The sequence below is a fragment of the Zonotrichia albicollis genome, chromosome 8, assembly GCF_047830755.1.
Source record: "Zonotrichia albicollis isolate bZonAlb1 chromosome 8, bZonAlb1.hap1, whole genome shotgun sequence".
Taxonomy (NCBI): domain Eukaryota; kingdom Metazoa; phylum Chordata; class Aves; order Passeriformes; family Passerellidae; genus Zonotrichia; species Zonotrichia albicollis.
Genome location: NC_133826.1, coordinates 4,602,187 through 4,629,378, shown reverse-complemented (window position 1 = coordinate 4,629,378; position 27,192 = coordinate 4,602,187). Strand labels below are relative to the sequence as shown.

At 44.5% G+C, this 27,192-nt stretch overlaps 1 protein-coding gene across 1 annotated transcript; it reads left to right on the top strand.

The window, feature by feature from the left end:
* The first annotated feature begins 154 nt into the window (after nucleotides 1-154).
* On the top strand, nucleotides 155-23,806 carry C8A (complement C8 alpha chain). The gene is made up of 11 exons (XM_074545727.1): nucleotides 155-383; nucleotides 2,423-2,519; nucleotides 3,453-3,597; nucleotides 5,306-5,450; nucleotides 7,633-7,822; nucleotides 9,692-9,892; nucleotides 11,191-11,431; nucleotides 15,703-15,831; nucleotides 16,440-16,597; nucleotides 18,630-18,852; nucleotides 21,694-23,806. Exons 1-11 carry the CDS (start codon nucleotides 277-279, stop codon nucleotides 21,843-21,845), a joined length of 1,788 nt encoding a protein of 595 aa, XP_074401828.1. The 5' UTR covers nucleotides 155-276; the 3' UTR covers nucleotides 21,846-23,806.
* The last annotated feature ends 3,386 nt before the right edge of the window (nucleotides 23,807-27,192 follow it).

Sequence of the window (27,192 nt, the reverse complement as noted above, 5' to 3'; positions counted from 1 at the left end):
GAATCACACTGCTGCAATAGGATTGATTGACTTTAATGTGGAAACAGTTGCACAGTTTAATATATTTCCTTGCCAGAAAACTGGGAATTTGTTTCCAAAAGGGCAAAGGCCTCTGGGATGTGTCCTGATTCTTTGTGATTGGATCTGTGCTGCTGTCAATGATTTACTGCAGCATTTTGGAGCCTGGTGGGCTCCATGCTCCTTCCAGCAGTCCTGAAAAGTTGAAAGCTTTGTTTTGCAGCTGATCTGCAGCAAACATCCACGTATGGCAGAGCAATGTGGTGGGGTCTGGCCCAGCTCTGTGCCTGGATCCTGACTGTATGCTCACTGGCTTTGACACCAGCCCAGGTGTGCAGGGAGCTCCAGGCACTGCCTTCCCACAGGTAAGTCTGGTCCCTTCCCCTCTTTTCCATGCAGGAATTACCAGCACATCAATCAGCCCATCAGTTTGGTCCTGACTCGAGGCATGTGCACAAAGCTACCAGGGAAAAAAAAAAAAAAATTAAAACTTGGCAGATCTCCAAAGCCTGAGCATCATAATTCCTTCTTAAAGGAACTGTTTGCACAATGATTTTCCTTTTACAGATGACTATTAAGCCTTCTTAAACTTCCTTACCAAAATTAGCAGGCTGGGTTTGGGCACTTGAAATGAATTCTCTATACAGGATGATTTATGAGTTAATATTTTTCATATTCTTTTGCATTCTAATTATTTTACACTCGACAACACGAAGCTAACAAGTGCACGTGAATAACCCAGTTTTCAGTCCAAGCCAGATCCTCATTCCTCAGGTTTTTTTTTTCCCCATGAACAATATTATTAACCAAGTGTCACTTGGGCTTTGAAGGAAAAGAATAAACAAGTTACATTTTTTCTAAAGCTACAGTGTCATAATAGGAAAATGGGTGGAGGGTTTTTTCTACAGCTATTAATTTCAAGCTTGTTGTAAAGGCAAATATGATTTAGGAGGATCAAAAAAAGGTATCAGTGATAATTGGAACATGGAGACAAGGAGACGGCAGAAAGGAAAAAACTGTGGCAGTGATACACTTAATTATGAAGGCTTATTCCGATAATCCCTTTTGAAAATGAACAAAGACAAGATTTTTGATGTTTGATGAACTTATCAAACAAGGCAGAGTAATGAAGAGGTAAATGTAAAATCCAATCAAAGGTGAGCCAATTAAGTACTTTGGGAAGTGCTGAAGGATGCAGCCCACAAATCCTCCTGTCACAGCAAAAAGGCATTGATACCTGCATGTCCCCCAGCCCTGGGTTCCTGCAGGCTCTGGGTTTTCACCTCACACAGGATCTGCACCCACAGGCTCCCTTACTTGTTCAGTAAATCTCTCTTGCCCAGCCTCTGATGAATCCCCCATGAGGTCCACACCTCTGCTTATTATCAATATTTCTCTTTGGACTGCAGTCTTGTAAACAAAAAAGACTGCTCATTAGTTAATCACCAAAATTATAATAAAAATAATAATGTTCTGACTTGAATAAATCTTTAAAATGGTTTGAAGGCTGTGGCAAATGCAGGGTTGTGTTTGCATGGCACAGATTGCTCCTTAAGACAAAGAAATGGCTCAAACAAATGAAGGTTTAAAGTAGAGGCAGAACTAGAGATTGTAGTGGCTGGGCTGGGAGGCAGGAGAAGTGTTTTCTGGCTGTTGTGTAGTGATATTCAGAGTATGTGCAGAGAGTCCGACCCAAGAGCCACTACAACACCATACCTTTGCCCTTTTCTCCTTTCATAACATTCCTTTAGTGATTTTCTTCTCAGAATTTGTATATTTGGCTTTAGAAATACTCAACCAGCAAATTTCTTGGTCAAGGTCCTTTGTACCTTGTTCTCACAGCACAAGGCACTGTTGGTGCTCTAATTCCCAGCTCTCCACCAAGCCCATGGAAAGCAGGATCTGATTTCACATTGGCCAGGAAAAATCCTGACCATGAGCCCACATGGGTGTAAAGAAAGTGACATCAAAACAGGCTCAGTAGTGATAAACATCCCTGCTCCTGGAGACTGTGATGTGCTTCTGAAAAGAAAGGCAAAAAAATTAGCTTTTCTCTAAACCCCGTCTCTTCACAACATTGCTTCTGTTTACTCAGGATGATTGGTCACATTTAAAAAAACCCAAAAAATATATATATATTCTTTTAATTGCAATCTACCTATTGGGAAGGGCAAAGATGTCTTGGGAGAGCATGAATCCCAAGACAAAATCCCCAGGTGCTGCACCTGCTCAATTCTGATGGTGAATACTTGGATGGGACATCTTGGGTTTCTTCCCATTTCCTACAAACCAGCTTCCTGGTGGAAAAACACACACACTGAGATATTTTTCCCCCTTGTAGCCTTCAGTCCCTCTCAAAACACAGCTTCAAAGACCTTAGAGCACTCTTTCTTCCCCTCCCTAGAAGAAGCAGCAGAGATGTTAATTCTCCAGCTCCTGTTGACTGTCAGCTGAGCCAGTGGTCAGGATGGACTGATTGCTTCCCTTGCCAAGAGAAAAAAGTAAGGATCCGCTGTAATGTATTCATTTATCTTCAGATGTGTCTGTGATGAGGATGTACACACATTAATTATATATATTATACATATTCATCATTCTGAAGCAGCCAGTAAACTCATCCAAATATGATGGAAATGCTCCTCTGCTAGAGAGGCTCTTATTTACCCTGGTGTAAACTGGGGAATAAATTCATTGGAGGCAGCAGAACAGGAAAAGCAAAATCAAGGCAAATGGTGGAAGAATCAGGCCAGAATACTTGCCCAAGACTTTCTTCCTTTTCTGTCTCAGATTTAATTAAGTATCCCCTGATTCTTAATGCAAATAGTCCAGCAAAAAGAAATAAGAAGCAGCCTTCATGCATCAGCTCCTGTTCTCATATTTTTATAACATTTCACATATGTCTTCATAGTTTGAGAATTTATTTTCACATACCTGACATAATTTTTTATCTTACCCCTGCCTTTTTGTTCCTGTGCTTATAGACAATATATTATCTGTAAATAATATGGCTTTTCTCCCTTTCTTTCCCCCCCCCTTCCTAGTTTAAAGAGCAGCAATTCTCATTAATAATCCATCAAAAATGTTGCAGGATCAGTGTTGTAATTAGTGTCTGTGTCCATCTGAGCCTGGTGCACTGCAGGACAAAGCATATGCAGCTGGAAAAATGCCATATTTTTCCAAGGTATAAAACAGAGAGATACTTTTTAAACAGCCATTCTAAGTTCACATGTACGAACTCCAGGCAAACCTGATCTCTCAACTCTCTGCTGACCTTCCTGCCTTTATCACGCACGAAGTCTTCAAGCCACACACACACATAAATTAGGATTACCTATTGAAAATGAAATTTTTAACATGAATAGCTGTTAAAATGATTGCATTGTGGCCTGTGGAGGGGATGTCTGTGTGTCACACGCATGGCTGTGTCCCTGCAGCACCGGTACCGGCGGCTGGAGCGGCCGGCAGAGTTCGGAGGGCGACGCTGTGCCGGGCACCTCTGGGATGAGCAAGCCTGCCGAGCTGAGACACCCTGCTCAGGGCCACCAGGGTGTGGGCAGGACTTCCAGTGCAAGGAAACAGGTGAGTGACCCAGGCACAAAGCCCTGACAAAGAGGTTTTGATCCTTCCTGGGGTCTCGGGTTGTTGGTTGTTAATTGCAGCCCCGAGATGTGCAGGATGTCTCTGTTTCGGCCTGTGCATCTGAAGAACGAGTCAGAGCTCTTCAATTTTTGGTCTTGAAGTTGTTTATTAATTCTTACCTATAAAATTTTCTTTCTGCCCAGCCAAGGTCTGCTCAGCAAGGCAGCCACAGGCAGTCTGACCGCCCTCAGGGTGGTGTTGTCTTTTTATACTACAAACTACATATAACATATTTACACTTAATTCCCAATACCTATCACGTAGGTTAGACAGTGCACTTCTACTCTAAACCAATCCCAAAGTGCCAACATCACTGCAGAAAATGGAGAACAAGAAGAAGAAGGCAAAAGGCTAGACACGCCCAAGTTCCTCCATCTTGTCCCCATAACCCCCATACCAAAAATTCTAAAATCTACATTTTCACCCTGTGATAATTTTATTATTACACTATTTAAACTTCTGTGATTTTCAGATCCTCATACAAAGCTGGTAACTTGCTCCAGGGGTCATAATCAAATCCCCAGGTGCTCTGGGCTGCATGCCAGGGTCTCTGAGCCCTCTGGTGGGGTCCTTGGCAACTCTGGGCGCCCGGAGGGATGTGCTGAGTTCTGACACTGGGGGTATCAGCCCCCTCTCCCGGGCAGCAGGAGGGTGAACCAGTACAAGAGAAAGCAGGGAATTTCCCCTCTTCAGTGTTTTTTCCCCCCACTTTTACAGAAACCCATCCATGCTGCACTCAGATTTGGGTAGAAAAGAAGGCTGTGTGGCATGGAGAATGTGAATGTTTCAGTGGAACAAAGAGAGTAGGAATATTCTGCTCTAAGTGCTGTGCTGTGTGCTCACACTCCCCTCCGCTCCCACAGCACGCCACGTTCTCCCCTGCTAGAGACAGAGTTCAGTCATCAATCCAACCAGCAATCTGTTGGGGTGATTTAGTTATTTTTAGCCACCTCCAGCTCTGAGGATCAGGATATAAAACGGCTGTTCTCTGAAAGTTTGACTAGCCTTGACAGGTTTTTGTTTCTACACAAATGGCTCAAACTTCCTTCCTGAGCATTTAATGAAAATTCGATCAAAATTTGGAGCCACAGGCCAGCTCTGTGACCAGCTCGTCAGCTGGAGCAGGTTATCATCACTCCACTGGGGTAAATTAAGCAGTGCCAGTGCTCTCCTCAAGGCTTTCTCCACACTCCCAGAAGCAAAAGCCCTTCCACATTGCCTTTCCTGCAAATATCCATTCTTGCAATTAATTATAGCAATAAACTCCCCAAGTGCCTCCTGCTATGGGAAGAGGAAACCTTGCACTTTAATAAGATGGAGTTGACATCCTTAAGCCAAGGGGTGAAGCTATTCCTACAGCAACTTTCCAAGAGTGTGATTTTAGAAAATAAAGTCAGGGCAGGGAGGTGACCTCTCCTTGATTCTCACCTGACAGAAGCCCATGGGAGTGGCCAGCTTGGACTCTGTGCTGTGTTTAGGTCCCAGAAGCTTGGAAAAGTCAATTCCCCATGGAATAACGCTGTGCTTAACACGCAGCATAACTTCTTGTGGCCTTGAGATGTGGGTGAAAAACAGCACAATCAATGCAAGCTGGCAGCCAGGATTTCTGGAGGGGGGATAAGCCACCGCCTGCATCTGTGCACTTTAGGGCGCTGCATTCAACGGCATCTCGTGTGCAACGGAGACTGGGACTGCAGAGATGGCTCTGATGAGGATAATTGTGAGGATGAAGATATTGAAAGCCCTTGTGAACATCTGTTCCCAATCCCGGGGGTGGAAAAAATAGTCCAAGGGTGAGTAATTAATCAATAGCTGCTCCTCTCGCAATCAAAACAGGATTATGTTTCTTATATTGCTCTTCCTCACTGATAGCAGTGATCCATGGATAGCAGTGATCCATGAATTGATAGGGGGCTGTACCCAAAGGGGAGGTGCTGTCCCAAGTGACCATGGGTGGCAATGAGGGTTCATTCCAGCTTTTATTTCAATCCTCTGTCTCAGATCTATTGCCTGACCACAGTGCTTGTGATGCCCTTTTTTACTCCTGAAAAAATAGATCCCAGTTATCTCACAGCTTCCTCCAGTTGTTAAAGGTAAGAGACTAAAGCGAACAGCAGACTTTGGAGATGCAGCACCCTGCTGGCATTCACCCTTAAGGAGATTGAGCTCCAGGATTTAGGACTTCAGAGCACAGATTCAAGGCAGAGAGCCTGAGCTCCACACGAGTATATGTAAATACTCCTATCCATGGAAAATGTTTCCCTGCTCAGTTTCAAATTTTGATTAGGTAATACAGGCAAAAGATAAATCCAGAATAAAATGGAACTGAAAAACAAATTGTGACTGTGACACTTCTGTTGAAAACCTTGTATTTTAACCAAGCCCAGTTTCCCTTGGAGAACACAGCCCTGTCTGTGGCAGAGGGATTGGAATGAGATGATCTTGAAGGTCCCTCCCAGACCAAACCATTCTAGGATTTCATGAACATGGGCTGCAAGATGAGGATGGAGCCAGCCATTGTGTAACTTTCCCATCAGCTCAATCCAGCACTCTCTGGGGTCCACGAGATAAATGTCACCCTGGCCCAGGGCCTGGGAGGGTCCATCAAAAGTTTTACAAGGCATGCATTAATTACCACTGAGAACCCTGTTTAATTCTGCTCTCTGGAGTGTTTCTCCTGCAGAATACACAAAAGCAGTGGCATTTGCTATCTTAGTCCTAAAGATGGTTCCCTGTTGAGAAGAGCAGCGCTGCTGCTAGTTTGAATAAAGCTTTCACTTTGGGCCATGCAATTACATGGAATACTAAGTAATAGGAGGGATTTCAGAGGGCAGCAGCTGTGAGGGCTGGAGAGCAGGAAGAAGGAGGAATAAGGAAATAATAAGTGACAGACTTGGCAAAGCACAGGCTTCATGTCTAGGGAGGGTGTTAACTACCCTGAGAAACGGGACCATTATTAAAAAGAAAGAGATTAAATTAAGACAGAAAATAATTGCAGAGAATGCCAGGAAGCACTTTGTGACAATGAGATGCATTAGGCTCAAGAGGAACCTGGAGGAATTCCAGGACTTTGGGACTTTCATAGCTGTGCTTGCTGGGAGGGGCTGGGCAACTTCACTCATTTCTTCCATTTCTTGCATGTGAGCCCAAAGGAATGCCTTGGAAATAAAATGGCTGTCTGCCTCCTGGTAGCTTTGGGAAGGAGACAGCAAGGAGATAACAAACCCCACCCCGCCTTAAGCTCTATTCCAGTTCCTCAGGAGGCCTGAGGATGGATAACCTGGTGGTGGGGGTATCAGTGACAGGAGAACCTGTGACAGAGACCAAGGCAATAAAACCAGAGTGATGGATAAATTCCTTGTGAAAAGCGCTCATCACTTGTTTTTAAATTTTTTAAAGTTAATTAGTAAAAAAATGGTTATAAAACTAGTAATTTAATTAGAGTAATAATAATTTGGACTGTTTGGATTAGGACAATATGAGACAATAGAAATAAAGAGTTATGGAAGTCCAGGTACCTTTTTCTGGGCAAAATAAGCCCAGAAAAGGACACACATTAACAGAGGATTAACCCTTAAAAGCAATAGCCTGTTGAATATTCATGCATCTCATACATGATGCATAAATTCCATTCAAACAAAGGATTCAGTCTTGTCAGTGTCAATTTCTTCCTCTTAACCCTGACGGTGTCTTCATGGCTAAGCAAGGCAGGAAGAAGTTCGTTGCTTCTGATAAGAGAGCAATAAATTCTCTTTTTCTGAAAGATTTGGATGTCCTGTGGCTATCTGGTGCGAGTACCTCATTCTTTTCTTAAAAAAACATCCCACATACATAGTTCCTATTTTAACTACAAAACTACATTTGCCATACTATTAAAACGTTAATACAGCCCTACTAATCAACACAACATAATACGTATAGAAAATATCTGCGTAGAGCCATATAAAATGCACTTTTCACACTCCTCTCTCCAAGGTACAACATCCTGACAGAGGAAGGGAGGCAGAACATTTATGACCCGGGGTATTTTGGAGGGTTCTGTGAGTACGTGTACAACGGGGAGTGGCGGGAGCTGCGCTATGATGCTGCCTGCGAGCGCCTGCACTATGGGGATGATGAGAAGTATTTCCGCAAGCCCTACAACCTCCACCTGTACCAGTTCCTGGTGAGTTCCTGGTCTGCAGGAAGCCAAATTTAGCAGCAATTCCTCAGCAAAACAGCCAGACTTCCTCTCGGGATTTCTGCTGGTCACAGTGACCCTGGGATGCGTTAGAAAGTCTCTTTTCCCAGCCCGGCTGTCAAAGAAGGAGTCAGAACTCTTCTATTCTTGTTCTCAAGGTTGTTTATTGTTTCTTATCTATAAAATTCTTTCTCTGGGCTGCCAAGGTTCATTCAGCAGGACAGACAGAGGCACACTGGTGTTATCTTTTATTCTAAAAACTACATGTACATTATTTACCATAACTTCCCAATATCTATCACCTATGTTAGACAGTGAGTTTCTCCTCTAAACCAATCCAAAAGTGCCACCATCACAGCAGAAGATGGAGGCCAAGAAGAAGAAGAAGGAGAAAGGACTGTACACACCCAGATTCATCCATCTTGCCTCCTGAACCCCCGTTCTAAAACCCCAAAATTCTACATTTTCACCCCGTGATAAATTCATTACCCTTCTACTTAAACTTTCTTGACTTGTAATTCTTTATATAAAACTTGGTAATTTTTTCCATGGGTCAAGATTAAAGGCACAGGGGCCTTGGGCTCTGTGCCAAGGTCTCTGAGCCCCTTGGCAGGGTCTCGAGTCCTCCAGGGCAGCCAGAGGAATTTCCTGGGTTCCAACAACTTTCCACAAAGATATCAGGTACATTCCATCTCCAGTTCTCTTTAAGGTACCCCAGCAGGCACTCGATGTGTAAATGTTGGTTTATGGCGCCTCAAGGAATGCACATGCTGTGTCACCCAGGCATCCCCACTGCTTCCTCTGGCCCAGGCAGAGCCAAGTGAGAGGTCTAAATTTTTCTAAAAATTCTGCTAAATTTTCTCTAAATTCTGCTATTATTGAGCTGTAGAGCTTGCACCTCTCTAGGGACTGAGCTGGCTGTGTGTAAAATGGTAACAATGCTGCTGGTTCAATCTTTGAAAGCATTTTAAGTCTGTGGCATGGCATAAATCTGAATTCTGAGTGAGACAGGGATCCTGCAACCCATCACCAGGGATCACAACACCTACAGTCTGTAAGGTCATGTCTGATGTTGGACACTGATCCAAGCAGAGCAAGGATTCAGTTTGGGTCTCCCACATCCTAAGTGGGTGCCTTGGACACGCTGTTAAACATTTATTGTGTTTTTTGACAAGAATGAATGAAAACACATTATTCCTGGGAAATACTACTCAATGCAAGTAGTTTTCATGCCCTCGCAGCAGGCAGAGTCCCTTAGTCCCCAGTTTGAAAATGGGGCTGGCTTTTTACAGAGCTGGCAAATGACAGAGCTCAGGCTCAGCAGAGCTGCTCGATTCCACGTGCCAGCAAAGCAGAGCTGTCAAGGAAAAGGTCACTTCTCTAAAACACAGGCAAAACAATGTTTGTTTTCTAGCCTTGCCATTGTAAATAGATGTTGAATTTTCCTTTTCCTAAATAAATTCATCCAGAAGCAGGCTGGAGAGAGAAAAAAAAATGTTCAGTCCAAATTATTAGGATTTGGCAGAGCTGTAAGGAACTGGAAGGAAGGTTTTATAATGAGAAGTGTCAGGCTGTCTTAATAGCTACCATTACCAGCTCTGGCTTTGAGTGGCTAAACACAGACCTTTCCCCTGCTTGGAGATGGAAGAAGCAAAATGCTTGGCTTTATCCACATTTCTCACATATTTCCAAATGAAATGGCACAGGACTTAATTCCTTCTTCCACACTCACTGAAGTCAGTGCTGGTGCTGTCAGGAGCATCATGGGCTTTAACAGTGGTATTCCTTCAAGAAATAGAGATTAAAAAGGAAGGGAAGCCCCTGAAAAATTAATGTCTGCTCCTTTCATTTTAGGCTCATGCTGATTCTGGATTTGCTTTTGAGTTTTACGACGATTCAAAGGACCTGCTCGACGCCCTTAAAAGTGATAAATCCAAAACAACAGGCTTCAACATTGGAATTGGGCCTGGAGGTTCAGATGTCATGCTAAACCTAGGCCTCACTTTATCAGGTGGCAAAGGATCCCTGAAGAATTTCACACAATATGATGCAAAGGTAATAAAAAACCAAACCAAGCAGATCAGTGATGCATCTGCTCCAGTCGTATCATCTGTGCATGGCATGGTCTGGCTGTAACTTATGTCAGTTTATTCTCTCAATTGCATTTTTTAACACAGGGTAATTGTACCTTAATTTGTTCATGTAATTGCAAATGTATGATCGTTAGGAATCCTGTTTGCTGTTCTTGGTATGTTTCAGCAAACAGGGAGTGGGAATAAAATTGAATTACGGAGTGCCACGGCACATGTCATCTCACCCCATCCTGTTTCATGGCTACATTGAGCACATAAATAAAAAAATGCTTGAAAGTGACAATGAGGGAGGAGGGAATATCAAGATGCTGATCAAAACAATTATCTTCAAGGAATGATCTCTAGTAGCAAATATATCTTGCTCAAATTAATACGAGCTGCCTCGTGACGGGGAAATAGGCTACTTTTAACAGGAGGTTAAAATACCACACTGAAAAAAATAGCACCTGATAATAGGGTGTACTTCTCACAGAGGGCTTGCATCATGGACTGGCAGGGATGACCTCTTTCCAATCTAATAACATGAGTGCTGGTATTTCCCACATTTACTGTGCCCCATCTCCACTTCTCTCCGGGCTGCTGACAGAAAACAATAAAGAAGAATTACTTTGATGGTGTTCCGAGTTAAAATGCCCTTAAAAGCTGTTTGAAATGAGTACCATTATAGTATTTACTGTGCCCTTGTCCAGACTCACATGATGTTTGCAGCTAAACAATGATCAGTTATTGGAGGAATCATTTAAAGGGCTGCTCGTGTTGCACAAGGGGAGACTTGTGCAAAGCAATGGCAAAAACAGAGGTGGAGCCTTGGAGCTGGTGGTATATCCAGGAAATTCTCCCTCCATCAGCACCTTTCTGGCCAAGGAATCTCCCCTCTGATGGGCTGGGCTTGACCCCTGTTCTTTGCTATTCATTTAGTTTGTGAAATAAGTAAAAAAGGGAATAAACATTATGGAAAGGAAACTGGAAAAAGAAGTTGCAGAAACAGAGAATGGAGGGGAATTATGTGGAGCCCAACTCTGATCATATTCACACATCAATAAAACACCCATAGTATCCAACCCCCCAAGGTCCTCCACCTCCACAGCAAATCAGAAAGAGATTTTAAAAAAAGAATTACCATTATTTCATTTAAATCAGGCTTGTTTTCATGCATGCACTGACAGTGAGAGACTCAGGCTTTCCCCTGCAAGCGTAAAGCCTAGAAATTCACTTGTTTAAATTCATGTTGACTGCAGCTCCTCTCTCCTTTACCTGCAGGAGGTTGGGTTCATTAGAGCTGTGACCAAGGTGCAGACAGCCCGCTTCAAGATGAGAAGGGACAACATAGTTTTGGATGAAGATGTGCTGCTCTCCCTGCAGGAGCTCCCAGACACCTACAACTATGGCATGTATGCCAAATTCATCAACGACTATGGCACCCACTTCATGACATCTGGTACCATGGGTGGTGTCTTTGAGTACATCCTTGTCATCAATAAGGAGGAGATGCGAAGAAAAGGTCAGAAAATCAAAATATATCCTCTGTTTTCAGCTTTAAACCTGGTATTTCCACCCTGGTGGCATTACTGGCCACGTGGCTTGGGATTACCTTGAGTGTCACCAAATGTGGTTCCTGCTTTGATTTCAGAAGTGTCTGGGTAAGGGTTTGGTCATTAAGGAAGGAACCTGAGCATCATTTTCTCCATTTCTTGCTAATCTTCTCCTATTTCTTGTTATCTTTGTTCACCAGGAATGCTTGAAGGCTGCAGAGCCACCCAGAGATCAGTAAATCAGCCCTCTCACATTTCAGCCTGTTCATAGCAAGGGCCACAATGTTCTGTAAATGGAAATACTGCACTGCACTCAGCAATAGCTCTGCCACTTCACTCTGCTTAGTGCCACATCTGGAGATTAACAGACCCCTGTTAGCTCCAGTTCTCAACAAATTGGAGTGTATGAGGCTGGAGGGCCCTACCTCTAAATCTCAGTTAGACAAAACACCCACTGCATACACCGAGAGCCTGAGAATTGCCATTGCTAGCAAGTCAAAAATGTAACATTTTTCCTAATCAAAAAACACGGGATATAGAACAATAATATGGGATTTTAGCTCAATAACCAGGCTGTCAACATTTGTAATGTGTCAACAATAGATCCCATTTTCCCTAAGGGCCATCACTCTGCTGTGCTGAGGGTGCCACTGCCTTGGTAACTCCAGGCCAGACACTGATGAAGAAGGAAATTGTGATCTTGGACAACAGGTGCAAATTGCTGTAATTTCAGTAATTTCAATAATTTTCATGGTTCTGTCCCAGATTCTGCCTCTAGTCTGAAATGGTTGGGCCACATCAGCATTAGGATAACTATGCACTCCATATTGCACATTAACCATGCCAAATTTTCCACAAGAAATTACTGATTGAGAGAATTTTCATCAAGTTCCTGAACCTCCAATGTTTGGAAACATGATGCCTCTTCAAATTACTCCTTCACTTTGAAGGGTGAGTGATATAGAAGTGAACAAGGTCTTGGCAAGCAAGTCTTCAGGAAGCAGACTGCCAATTTCAGAGGAAGAATTAATCAAGAGCATGTGGAGGCAGGCTATTATTTCACTTTATCTTGTGCTTGCTGTGTATATAAGGAGATTTACTGCTACAAGATGCCTTATCTTAGGAAAGAAGGATACTGAAGTCCAGCAAAAGACAAAAATGCACCCCAGTAGAGATGCAATTTTCATTCTAATGCAGCACCATTCTGTAATTTTCATCTAATCCAGGCTCTGCCAGAAAGTCCACCCTTACAAAGCCAGCAGAGCTCTGTGTCACACAGTGCTGACCCAGAAGGACCCACCTGCAGTGTCTGATATGCCACTGTCTGAAAGCATTTAGCAAAAAAAGCCCTGATTTCTCTAATGTTGATCACAGCCATGCTTGGAGGCTGTGTTTGCAAGAGGATTATCCTCCTTCCCTGAGGAATGGTTAGGATCAGGATACAAGTGCTCAAGTCTTAAAATCAGAGCTTCCTAAGATGAGTCTGAAGCTCTGCAGATGCATCACTGAGCCCCCACAGGGCTGCTTTAGGTCAACCACTGCATCCTCAGGCTGCTTGCTAAAGACTCTGGAACACAGAATATTCATTTTTTTAATACACCAGTGACTAAAGCACAAACTCAGGAGAAAGATCCCTTGGCTGAGTCCTCCCTAAATGACACACAGCTCAGGCGGTCACTGAGCATCTGGCTCAGACTTTGAGCATTTAGGGAACCTGAATTTTGAAAATGAAATCACCTCCTGTGTTTAGGTATCCACAGCTCAGTGCAGAGCTCAGGGCTGCAGTTTTGCTGCCAGACCCATTCCCAGCTTTCAGGCTGCAAGGGCTTATATGGATGTGGTCATGAGTGAAATAAATACATATGTCAGAGCGAGGTCCCTCGTTGCTCTGCCATCAATATTTTTCATTACTTGTTTTTAAAATAGATTGTTATGGTTCTATTATTTAGCAGAAAACAGTATAATGTGTTCACACATTACAAGAACATTTATGGGAGGAACATTATGCATGGAGTAAATTAGAAAGAGTCTTCATATATTCTGATTAATTCAAAATGCAGCAGTAAATCTTATCACTCGAGCACATTTAACTATCGCAAATTATATCATATAAAACAAAAAAAAAACCCTATCAGGGCTCCCCCCTCAAGCACTAATATTTACTGAGGCCACCCTTTTGCAGTGATAACCACTTTTCATTTATCAAGACTCGATCTTGCCACGACCAATGGCGAATGGTATCGACAGCCCCTCGCTGAACATAATTACTCAACAGGAACCATGGCAAATCAATTAATCAGGGTGTTCCTCAAGTTTAATTTTATGGCACTCCAGCACCAAGATAAGCAATCACTCATGCTGCTTTGGGTGAGTGAACTTTACCCACTGTGTTTACAACTGTTGAACAGTTTAGTACAAGTAATTGAGTGCTACACGTTTAATCTTTCTCAAGGGCCCAGTTTTGCAGTGGGATGCAGTTCCCAACTCAGGTCTGGAGCCTGTTTCAGCTCTCACCAGTTTGCAGGCCTTTTCTCAGGACGGTGAGCTCCTAAGCAGGGTTTGGATCCACCAGGCCGAGGAGCAGATCTGTGTCCCAGTGAGCCTCTCCTGTAGGGAGGGAAGAAGGGAACAAGCTTACAGGTGACACCCAGAGGGACCTGGGCAAGCTCTGGGCCCTTGGGAACCTCATGAGGTCCAGCAAGGCCACGTGCAGGTGGTGGAGGGGATTCTGCCCCTCTGGTGAGGCCCCATGTGCAGTGTTGCATCTGGGATCCCCAGCACAGCAGACATGGAACTGGTGGGACAAGTCCAGAGAAGGCCACAGAACTGATTAGAGGAGTGGGGAACCTCTCCTGTGAGAAAAGGCTGAGGGAATTTAGGTTGTTCAGCCTGGACAAGAAAAGTCTCCAGTGAAACCTCACTGCAACCTTCCAGTGCTTAAAAGACATTACAAAGACAGGTTTTCATCAGGGCCTGTTGTGACAGGACAAGGGGGGGATGGTTTTCAACTAAAAGAAGGCCAATGTAGATTAAAGAAGCCACGTTTTACAATGAGTTTGGTGAAGCACTCTTGCCTGTAGAGGTGGTGGATGCCCCATCCCCAGACACATTCAAGGCCAGGTTGGATGGGGCTCTGAACAAACTTGTGTAGTTGAAAATGTCCCTGCCCATGAGGGAGAGGGGCTGGACCAGATGGACCTTAAAGGTCCTTTTTAACCCACACCACTCCATAATCCCACAAAAACAGAGCCATGAGTATTTGGGCAATATTTTAAACACAACAAGGCACGGCCCTGCTCCCCAGTGCTGAGGGGAGGCTGTTCAGCACACAGTGCTCCAGGGTGGCACTTGGACACAGGTTTCAACTTCAGACCATCAAACCACAACACACAAACACCACTGACCTCTTTCAAAACCACCCTATGCATCACCAGGCTTCTTTGGAAAACACTTTAAGGTCCTCTTGACAAAAAAGAGCAATATAAAAGTTACCTGTTATTTACAATACCTGCATTTACTGAAATCAATGGACTTTTTAACTACTAAAGAGGACGGCCTTATATTTGCAGCACACTGAAGTGCTTACATAAAACCAGGCTGTATGAAATATGCACATTGCTTACCTTGGTGAAACCACCTCATTAGTTCCCTTCTCCCCTCTGCAGTTGCTTCATGGCTCTCCAGTTACATATTTTCATGATGTATGTGGTGGTGGAGCTGGCAGCAGCAGTCAGGAAAGCTCTGGCAGCTCTCAGCACACACACACCTTTCCTAAGGTACTCCTGAAGGTGCTGCTTAACCCATTAATGATCAGATTCCTAAACTGATCTGATTTTTAACCATTAATGATCTGATTTCCTAAATTCAGATCCCGAATTTAGGAAAATTAGTGAGGATCTATTGATTTCAGCTGCTGTTCCTGGCTTTAGTGATGAGTTAGTCTGTGAAAAAAACCAAAGTTTGTTGTTAAATATATAGATCAAACAGTGCCTGAAGCCTTAAGATTTTTACTTTCTTCTAATATTTTCTAAGGAAAATATTTTTACACTTCATATATGATAGGTCCAATATACCCCAATAAAATATTGGGGTTTTCCAGTGTCCTCTGCCCAAAATACCTTTTGACTTCAAAATACAAGCCATGAAAGTAACTGAATCTTTTCTTCAATGATAGAAAAGAGAAGCAGGAAAAGGAATACCACGAATCACTGGATTTACCTGTCTGCTTTCTGCTTTGCAGCCATCAGCATGGAGCAGATAAGTGCCTGTGTTGGGCTGTCCCTTGGCATTACAGCCAGCAAGGAGAACCTGGATCTGGCAGTAAGCCTGAAACACTCTGACTGCAAACAGAAAGGACTCCTGAATACTGGTACAGCAGCAGGGCTGGGGTCTCCTGAGGCTCCTTGGGTCACTTGTTTTGGGCACAGAGATTTCTGTAAGGTCACACAAGGCGTGAGGAAGGGAGCTCTGGTACCATCCCCCAGGCAAGGTGGGACTACAGAAAATTTGGGTTCATGTCTCCAGGAGTATTGATCCCTTCTTAAAAGAGCAGGAATTAATGCAGCAATATATCTGGATTAGAAACAGAGGCTGTGGGGTGGCTAGGAGGCTGCAGTCCACAGCAGTGACAGACTGAGTCAAAATTGACTCTAAAAAATACTCAAAGAGTGCAGAAACCCCCAGATTTGTACATTTCCTAATGAGCTACAGACAGTGTGACCCTTTGCCCATGTCCTACCCAGAAACCAAGGCTGGAGGACTTCAGGTGTTATCAGCTTAGAGGATTTGGGATGCTCAAGTTGTCACCCTGTGATAAGGTGGCAGGGCTCACCCCACAAGCAGGGAGCACTGAGCTCACATCGATCCTGGGAGGCAGCCCCTGACAGCACAATTGATCTCCCCTCCACTGAGCAGTTTCTGCAGCCTTTTTTTGTGGAAACAGCAGCTGAATAATACCTGTGCCATTCCACTCTGCAGATGCTGGGAGCCACAGTGCAGTTGTGGAAGATATTATTCCCCGGATTAGAGGGGGAGATACCAGTTCCAGTGGAGGGCTCCTGAAGAGTTGGGATGGCCAAATGTATCGTCACTGGGGCAGGTCATTAAAATATAATCCTGCTGTTATTGATTTCCAGGTAAGGCTTTTCTGCAGTTGAAGAAACTCTGCTGCTCTAAGGAATGAAAGTGTAGTCGAGCAGATCATTTCGTATTTTTATTGTGATCCCATCACAGAACAAGATTAAATGTAATGGGCCACTGATCTGGTAACCTCTTATTCATTTCACAATGGGGAGTACATCTCCCACTGACTGCATCCACAGGGAGACAGACAAGGAGCTTAATGCTGGATTAGTGCCAGGTTAAGTTTCTGACGTGTTCCCCAACAGCTTCACAATGAATTGTAGTTGTATTCATCCCTGGCATTCTCCCTGATGCTGTCCACCCTCCTGTATGAGCAGGGCACTCACAGGGGGCTGGGGAAGGTGTTTTGTTACCCAGCAAAAGCTCTGCAAAGACAGCCCCCCTCCAGGAGTTCTCTGAGCAGGGAGCTCCTGGCTACTTTGTCAGGTGGGTCCTGCCTTTCTCCACACTCTAAAAAAATGGTCTGTGGCCGTAAAAATCAGCAGGGCTCTATTTTCCCTTTTATTTCACTGGATGCCCCATAAAATGGGAAGATCAGTGAAACATCTTATAGGGCTTCTGAGGGGGAGGAGATGGGTGTAAGCAGAGGGGATGGAAAGGGACAGAAAAGAGTGATCCTACAAACAAATATTCCAGGGCTGAGCTGGCAGAGGCACGAGGGGGCCACAACTCCTCAGCTGTGGTCAGCAGGACCACAAGTACCCCAAGATGCCAAGATTACCAGCCTGCTCCAGGAAAAGCTGTGGAGTGTGAGGGAAGCATCTCTGTCATGGCAGGGACATGCTGCCATTTCTATCCCTCTTGTCTTAATTTGAAAGCAGGTCTGAAAGCTCTGACAGAGAGTGGGAGAAGGGAAAATGGATTTGGGAATTATCTGTGTTATTGGCAGGGCAAGAAGGACTGTGCAAACTTTCCTGGGCAGCAGCAGAAACATCTGATAACAGAGAAATGCTTTCAGTTCCAGCTGCAGGTTATTCACCTTTTTGCACAAGTTCTCATCAACTCTGGGCAAGATTTCTTGCAGTTTTCCAGTAAACCATGCACTGATCTTTCTATTTTCCAGTAAACCATGCTCTGACCTTTCTATTTTCCAGTAAACCATGCACTGACCTCTCCAGAGCTCCCTGCAACCAGAGGGGCCACTCCAGCAGCTCTTATCTGCAGTCCCCTCAGTTTGTCAAACAGGCTTGTGCAAATTTGCCCAAGAGCTCTTCCCAAAGCCCAGCTGATCCTGATACTCCCCCCAAATCACTCTCACAGAGCTGACACCCAGCTCTTCCCTGGAACAAATTCCTGGCCTAAACAGGGGGAATTTGCCCAGAAGCATCGATGGACAAATGTAAATAAGTGTCCTCACACAGTCCCAAGTTTTTAGCTTTAATACTCATTGAATATTAATATTCAGTTGGGCAAGTTATAATTGCTGCCCAGACTGGACTATTTTTGCTGACTGGTATATAGGAACTGGATCTTGCTGCTGGAAAATATGATGAGTGAGTTACATTCCCGAAGCTGTAGATGACAGTATTATTTCATTATATCAAAGGGCAAAAGATATATAGGCAAAATTCCTCATTCTCAGCATTTACTGGGTATTTCACAATCTGGCCACTGCAAGGGATAGGATGGCAATAAATTTTGATGATACCCTCTGTCCAAAGCTCTTACCAAAACATTTTCTTCAAAAAGGCAAAAAGCATGCAAGAATCCCAGGGACTGTGACAGCACTAAGAAATCAGTCCAAAAAATGGGCTTACTGGGGTGTTATAATTTATCATTCCAATCCCTACTAAAACCCCAAAGCATGTCCAGAAAAGCCAATCCCACACAAGCCCCCAAGATGAGGAAGGTTTTGGAACAGTGGGTCCTCACTGGGGCAGCACCACATTTGCATGATGCACATGCAGCTGTCGGGGAAGACAAATGAGTTTTTCCCCGAGTCCTGAATTTATCCAGCAATGTCACAGCATCCCAGTCGATGCCCAGCTGAAATTGTTCTCATGCCATCCATCTCCATCCCTGCAGTTTCAGCCCATCCACGAAATCCTGCGCAGGAGCAACCTCGGCCACATGAAGAGCAAGGAGCAGCACCTGAGGAGGGCTCTGGGTGAGTTCCTGCAGGAATTCAGCCCCTGCCGCTGCAGGCCCTGCCTCAACAACGGGGAGCCCGTGCTGCTGGGGGACAGCTGCTTCTGCCACTGCCGCTCTGGGGACCGAGGAGCCGCCTGCCAGCTCACCCAGCGCCCAGGTGAGAGCCCAAAGGGGTGGATTTCCCTCTCCACGTGGCTAAACCGACAGCTCCTGGCATCCACACGTCAATCCCTTCTGTGTTTTGTGGCTGGGTTATCTTGGGTTGTTGGTTGTTAATTGCTGCCCCGAGATGTGCAGGATGTCTCTGTTTCGGCCTGCACGGCTGAAGAATGAGTCAGAGCTCTTCAGTTTTCAGTCTTGAAGTTGTTTATTAATTCTTATCTATAAAATTATCTTTCTGCCCAGCCGAGGTCTGCTCAGCAAGGCAGCCACAGGCACTCTGACCGCACTCAGGGTGGTGTTGTCTTTTTATACCACAAACTACATATAACATATTTACACTTAATTCCCAATACCTATCACCTAGGTTAGACAGTGCACTTCTACTCTAGACCAATCCCAAAGTGCCAACATCACTGCAGAAAATGGAGACCAAGAAGAAAAAGGAGAAAGGCTAGACACACCCAAGTTCCTCCATCTTGTCCCCATAACCCCCATTCCAAAAATCCTAAAATCTACATTTTCACCCTGTGATAATTTTAATATTATACTATTTAAACTTCTGTGACTTTCAGGTCCTCATACAAAGCTGGTAACTTGCTCCAGGGGTCATAATCAAATCCCCAGGTGTTCTGGGCTGCGTGCCAGGGTCTCCAAGCCCCCAGAGGTGTCCTTGGCAACTCTGGGCACCCAGAGGGATGTACTGAGTTCTGACAGGTTATGTCAAACAGCTCAGGGGATGGAGGAATGGGTTTAAATTGAAAAAGAGCAGAGTTAGGTTGGATATGAAGAAGAGACTCTTCCCTGTATGGGTGGTGAGGCCCTGGCATAGGTTGTCCCATGGCAGTGTCCAAGGTCAGGTTGGACAGGGCTTGGAGCAGCCTGGGATAGTGGAAGGTGTCCCTGCCCATGCAGAGGGGTTGGAATGAGATGTTCCCGTCCAATCCAAACCATTCTGTAATTTGTTATTACTATAAATAGAGATAGTAATAATAAATTTAATTACTGGATTAAATCAAGCCTCTAGAGGGCTTGTGGCATCCCGCTAAGGATGGGTGCTCCAAGGGGAAAAGCACAAACCTCAGCAGGCAGGGAGGGAAGGGGAAAGGCTCAGGTGAAGGAACTGCTCACACAACTCACCATCAAAAAAGCTGTTTTAGTAAAAAACTGCTAGATTTTTTTACATTGCCAGATTTCCCACCCATTCCTGGGATGCATTTTGACTAGAGTGTCTATTTTGGGGTGAAAAAAATATGTATTTCCAAAGTGACAGGCTTATATTTATGTTTTCTTTGTCACTTTCTATACTATCCTAAAAAGTTAAGTGGGTAGCAAAAAAAGCCAGGGTCGGAACAGGCTCTTTCATTTCCAAAAAAAGTTGCAGCTCTCTCTGGATATTTTTGTCCCGATTCATGATGACAAAAAAGAAAAAAAAAAATCTAAATCTCAGCACATGAAGCTGGCAGAAAAATCCATCTTCAGAGCAGTTCCACCAGGCAGAGCTCCAGGCCTTCAGCCGTGGGCTCATCACTGGGGTCTCACCAGTGGGAAATCAAAGCTGTGATGAGACAGGGAGTTGGAGCAGAGCTGGGGAGATGGTTTGTGAGGCTGAATGCCAAAACTTGGCTTCAATGACTGCAAAGTGTTTTTTAAAAAAAAAACTCAGGTTCTTTAAGTAGTCTCCAAATCTCAGGAATTTGCTTGGGAAGCCCAGGACCTGCCACCAAAGCAGAGCACTGGACCAGCCAGCCCTGTGCCCCTTGATTTCAGCAACAGTGGGGACAGGCACATTTCTAAACTCATGGTAAATTTTTAATTTCAAATTTTCAGTAGCAAAACTAATTTAGGACCAAACTAATTTTGTTTTTTAAAAGCACAGTGTTTCAGCAGATGGAAAACACAGCTTCCCAGCCAGCACTAAGTAAGAGCACACACATCCATTTGCACTGTCTGGATTAATAAAGTGCCCAAGCCAGGCTTGAAGGCCAGATGAGTAAATAAAAAACGACAGTAAATGACAGCCATCAAGCATTCCCATCATTCAGGAGCACCACCATAATCCATAGTATCGACCACTCCTGACAACTCAGTCTGTACTGTAATGAAAAAGCTTTGAAATGACCCATCTCCAAAGGGACTTTCCACAACATCCCCACAGCTTTAGGGGACTTCTGTCCCTTTGCCTTGGTCAGAGGCAGGAAGTTGCTGCAGAGAGAGCTGTGAGCTGTGCTTTGGGAAAGGAAAACCAGAGGGTTTCAGATGAGATGGACAAGAAAGAGCTGTCGGTGTTTGGTGGGGTGGTGTTCACAGGGGTCCAAGGATGAGGGAAGAGACGAGAATGTTGACTCTGTGTTTCAGAAGGCTTGATTTATTATTTTATGATATATATTATATTAAAACTATACTAAAAGAATAGAAAAAAGGATTTCATCAGAAGGCTGGCTAAGAATAGAAAAAGAAGAATGATAACAAAGGCTTGTGTCTTGGACAGAAAGTCCAAGCCAGCTGACTGTGATTGGCCATTAATTAGAAACAACCACATGAGACCAATCACAGATGCACCTGTTGCATTCCACAGCAGCAGATAACCATTGTTTACATTTTGTTCCTGAGGCCTCCCAGCTTCTCAGAAGAAAAAATCCTAAGGAAAGGATTTTCCAGAAAATATCATGGCTACAGTTTGGGGTGATGTTGATTCATCTCCCCTGGCTTCAAAGTGCCTTGATCTCAACAGCCTGGGCCTGGCTGCCACAGAGCAGGGAATCGATATCCAGAGAAGCTTCAGCCAGACCTGACATTCCGTTTTTTGTTTGTTTTTCCCTTTCTCTGTGTGTCCCAGGTGGTGAGACGGACGGGCGCTGGAGCTGCTGGTCAGGCTGGTCCCCGTGCCAGGCAGGGACGGCACGGCGCAGCCGGCGCTGCTCCAACCCTGCCCCGCAGCACGGCGGGCAGCCCTGTGCTGGCAGGGACCTCCAGAGCAGAGCCTGCTGAGAGCACAACGTGCCTGGCATGGGGAGCTCTGGAACCTGGGCTGGGCCCGAAATACTCCAGGAATGTGATGGAATTAACCCCTGGGAGGAATCATTGACCGGGGACGCAGTTCTGCATCTGCTGGATTCACCGTGTGAAACCTGACCAAGTGCTCCCGTGGTTTTGCCCCACCAGATGAGATGGGACCTCCACCAGATGTGATGGTTTTGCCCCACCAGATGTGATGGTTTTGCCTCACCAGTGCCCAGCACCCCTTCTGCAGCACAGGAGATGCCACACAACCCACCCAAAGGAGGAGGAGCTGCCGGGTGACTGCCGGGTTGCAGCGTGTCATGAAATAAATTCACTGTGAGTGTTTACACAACTGAGCTTGACTCCCAGGCAGTTTATGTATTTTCCTTTGGGAAACACAGGAAAAGCTCACCATCCATGCAGTTGGTATTGACATATGTACCACGAAACTTTTGTAAGTTGGCACTGTCAGATCTGTAAGTCCAGCATATTGGCCAGGGCTGCCTTGGCAGCAAAGCCATATGCTGCTCTGCATGGAGAAGGCTTCAGCCTAAAGATGCTGAAGCATCCTTTCAGAATGTAAGCTCAAGCTGATGAGGATTTTTAAATAAATAAATAAATAAATAAATAAAGCAATAAATAGAGAGGCTCGAAGGCAACCGTTGGGCAGAGGATGTTCCCACACAAGCAAAGGCTTTTCCTCTGTAAGATCAGTGATGAATTGACTATTAGCACGCAGGCATTTTATCTCCCAGGCACACAGAGCCTGAGAAGATGCTAACAGGCTGCTTGATTTAAGGGGCTTTTTTGAATGTGAGACGTAAATCTCAGCACAAGAATGCACACAGTATTGAACTGTGTCCAGAGAGCAGGGAGAGAGCCTGCAGCTCCCTGTTCTTAATGAACTGCCACAAAAACCTGGGATGGACGGGAGGCCAATGGCACTTCATTTTACTGAGCTTTTCATTGCAGGGGGAGAAGGGGGGGAAAAAAAGCCCTGAGAAGGAATCAGGCATTATGAACAACAACAGCACCAAAACCTCAAAGCACAAAGCAGCCCTTCTGTAGGCATTTGAATGGAGAGGGGGAGCAGAAAGGAATGGTGGTTTAGTGAAAGAAATTGCTCAGGTGCTTGGAAATGCTTGTTTTTCAACTGTGTGTCAGTGGGGATTTACAGGCTGACACTCAGCTGATGTAAATCAGTGTTGCCCCTTCACTGCAGCTGATTTATGGCACCTGAAGACCTGGCCCCATATTTTCTTTTGTGGGCATGTTTGCCAAAGGCCAATTTTTTCACCACTATTTTTTTTGCTTGTAAATGAAACTAGGGGCTGAAAACAACAAACCATGCTGTCTCAGTCCCTGAGATGGATTGTTCTGTGAAAAAATCCCTTTGCTGGGGGGCAAAGCTGTGGCCTTTTGGGCCAACCTTGCTATTCCAGGTGAAGGAGCTGTTCACCCAGAGAGGAATTTGCTCCCAAGGGTTTGAATTTGGGGTCTTCTGTGTTAGGAAATGCAGCAGCATGAAGCATCCATGGATCAGTGTGACTTGGACATCCAAAGAAATGTGAAATGTAGGATCACAACAGGTGGTTTAATGAATTTTCTTTGGCATTAGGCTGCCTGGTTATGTGGGAACATGAGACAAGGCTCTTACACCAAGGACCGGTTTGGATCACAAGCAATTCTTACCTTTACATCGACTTCTTAGGACTCAGGAAAATGCCTGCAAGTAAATGAGTACAAAGTCACCTCAGTCGGAAAACCAAATATGCTTCTTTTTTGACCAGAGGGGAGAAATTAATGAACAGAAAGATCTGATGCCTTGGAGGCTGGGAAAAGATGGGGCCTGCAGGAAAACAACCTGCATCCTCAGCTTTTAGAGCTGTTTCTGAAAGGGTAAATCACAGAAGAACCACCCAAAAAAAAAAAAAAAAAAAGAAATAATAATTCCAAGTGATTAAAGAAACTGCATGCAAAATCCCACCACGAAACATATAAATAAAAGCAGAATAGCTATGTTTTGCCTGCAATTGTTAATTTTCCTCACCTCACAGCCCAAGGCACTGAGACACAAACCCAAGGGCTTCCTCCAAACACCAAAGGCAGGTGGGGAGTGCCCCTCTCCTCCCTTTCCACCCCAGGGCTCAAACATCCACATGCTGAAACCCAGGAGCAGTGAAGCTGAAGTCAGAAGAAAGGAAGAAGCTGCCTGTAAGGTCTAGGGAAAAAAAAAAAAAAAAAGATTATGAGCAATTACACATTTACAATGGCAGTGGAAGAAGCTAATATATCTCATGCTGAAGTGGGCAGCAGGAGAGTTGTGCAAGATGAGATAAGCAGCAAAAATGTACGTTTCTTAGTTAAACTAAAAGCTTGGAGGGTACAATAAAACACTGCAGTTCCACCCAGGTTTTAATGAATGGATTTTCCCCTCTTGCACACTGCCATACATTTGATATAGTTATTTATCCTATATATTTCTGGAGGCATATTTCCCAGGAGACCTTGTTTATCTGGCTCATAAGCACATGATGGATGTGTGGCGCTTTGGATAAATGGTATCACAATCAGATATTTTTATGGATATAGGCAAACTGGGTTATTAACAAAGGAAGGGCAGAGAGGAACCAGCACGCAGAAGAAAATAGGGAATGATTGATGACAATACACCTGAGGTTGCAAGGTGTAGGCTCCAGATAACCAGCTAACAGCAGAGGAGATAAGGGCAGTGCTTGAGACAGAGCTGTTTCCTACCTCAGGGTCAATGTCACATCAGCTGCCCCAATGTCCCTCTGAGCCTGGCAGTTTGAGCAGGCAAAATTCCCTGGCAGGAGCAGCTCAAAAATTGCTGCCTTCCCTTTTTATAAATTGGAATGCACAGGCAGATACAAAACTCTTAATCCCACCAGAAAAACCTGAAACAAAAGAAATTCCATGTTCTGGTGAGTTTGGGGAGGGACTGGCATTGGTGGTGCTGCCCTATCGTGTCCACCACAGTGGGACCTATGGTGCTGCACCACAAATAAATAACAATATCGGTTTATAATGGTAATAATTACTGTATTCAACTCTAGCTTTTTGATTTACAGAAACAGGAGGAATTAAAATGGGATATAAAAGGAAGATAAATATTGCCAGCCAGGGGCTCTGTACAAATCACAAACAGGACAGGACTGCTATGGAACGTGCCTTGAGCTGTTTTATTTTTCAGCATCAGTCTCATTATATGGTTGTGACGATGGGAAGACGCCAGCAGCTCACATCACAGGCAGCAGACCAAGAACTTAATGTTACAACTCACTTTATAAGTTTTGTGACCAATCACACAAAGCAAAAGCACATTGACAGTAGTTCTATCCAATCACCATTAGCACATGTACCTTTGGTTAAAACAATGCTTGCTTATTTTGAATACAATACTTGTAACCCTTAAAATACAACACACAGAGCTCCATTATTAAGCCTTAACCTTCCTAATATCTTGCTAGATAAACTTTTCTGTAGCTTAGAGGGTTATTCTAGACAAGCGTTAATACACAGACCTTTGTTCTATTTGCCCTTGCTTTTCCATAGTTTAAATAATTTTTCTGCTGACCAATCTCATGGCTGCTGCTTAGCTCTAATCACAGTTCTACTGTCTGAGGCCTGCCTTTTGCAGCTTTCCCAAAACCCTCTGATTTTGTAGATTCCCACAGATAAATCTGCAGGCATGATTTGACCTGAAATCTGGCAACTCTTCAGCCACCAGGTAAAACAAGGAGTTTGGAATCTGGGGACTGCTGATACCTCTGCATGGCCTTTCTGGGTAGCTTCCAACAAAACAGCTCAGTGTGGCAGAGAACCTGGGCAGGAACAGCTACATCCATCCACAAAAGTGGGAAGAGCAGCATGATAAAGCAATTTAGCAATGCTGAGTTTGCAAAGCCCCAGCTGCAGCCTGGACGATGTTCCAGCCTCACAGGTGAAGTCTCTGTGTGATGTGACACCACAGGCAGCACATGAATCCAGGCTGGAAAGCACTCCAGCTTCCCACTGCTGAAGGAGATGTTAGAGTGGTGAGATTCCAGCTGTTTTTGTGCTGGGAAAGCTGGATGAGGCCATCACAACTCACCTGAAATACCTTCCTGGGAGTTCCCAAAGCCAGGATAACCCAGCAGCAATGCCTTCAAGCAGGGAGGTACAAATAAATAACAGCCTCTCCATGTTTATCCTCTTCTTTTCCTCATGCAAACTTGTGAAAACACAACATGGGATGCAGAAGAGCCCAGTGAGATGAGAATCTTCAGCAGAGGAATGAGCTGGAGCACTGCTGAACACGTGCCCTCACACCAGGGTTATTAATCTGAACTTACACAGGGAGGGAGAGTTAGGAACACCAGTAAAAGATGGTACCAAAATTTAATGCCAACCAAAATGAAACAATAAAAGCTTCAGCACAGTATTTTTTATTGCCCTCCAGGTTATAATAAATCATTAGTTAGGTGAATCAAAGCACAGAATCACAAGGACAAGATAAAGTTATGTCCTTTATGAGAGGTTTCAAAGCCTACAGGCTGAATATTCAGCAGCTGCTGAACTCACACTTCAGTCAGACTATCCTGATGATCTTGATGATCATCAAACCTCTCCTCTCTTCCTCAAAAAAAAAAAAAAAAAAAAAACCCACCAAAAAAAAGCAAAAACTCAAATATACAAACTCAGGTACTGTCACCACTTCAAAAAAATCTGTGTTTTTCTGGTTTGGGAACAACAGTCCCAAGTCAGGTCACTGCACTTGGCTGTCCTTGCCACAGCAGTGAAGAGAGGCACCACTGCTGTGTGTTTAACCAGCTGGATGATCAGGAAAGGTGGTTAAATTTACAAAAGCCACTTGACTCATCTGAGAAATGTCCTTAATCAGATTACAGCGGTGATTCTCCAGAAGGGCAGGCAATGACACTGCATTTTGTGTCCTCAGAGGTGAACCATGCTCAGGGTCCTCCTCTCCAGAGCTTCTACTGCAAAAAAACCTGCAAAAACCCTTCAAAAAACCTGGAGGAATACCCTCCTTCACACAAGCACTGACCCCTTTGACCATGACCCAAAACAGAATCTCTTGGCAAATTTCCACCACACAAAAGATATTGCAGCTACAGAGTGGAAAAGGGAAATGTTTTGGGTTGGCAGCTAAATGATGAAGGCCGTAATGAGCACAGAGCCCTCTTGTTTTACATATGCAATGTGCTCTGCCTTTCTTCAAGCTGTCACAGGAGCCCTGTGGATAAGTGTGGAGGCGGCATGAGGGCTACAACTAAATGCATGTTCCATTGTTCAGGTGTCAGGGAGCCTGAGC

Coding starts and splice junctions, on each gene's coding strand:
- C8A (XM_074545727.1), top strand. CDS start 277: ATGTGGTGGGGTCTGGCCCAGCTCTGTGCCTGGATCCTGACTGTATGC. Junction 2,520..3,452: donor TCCCTTGCCAAGAGAAAAAA/GTAAGGATCCGC, acceptor GTGTCCCTGCAG/CACCGGTACCGGCGGCTGGA. Junction 18,853..21,693: donor CCAGCTCACCCAGCGCCCAG/GTGAGAGCCCAA, acceptor TGTGTGTCCCAG/GTGGTGAGACGGACGGGCGC.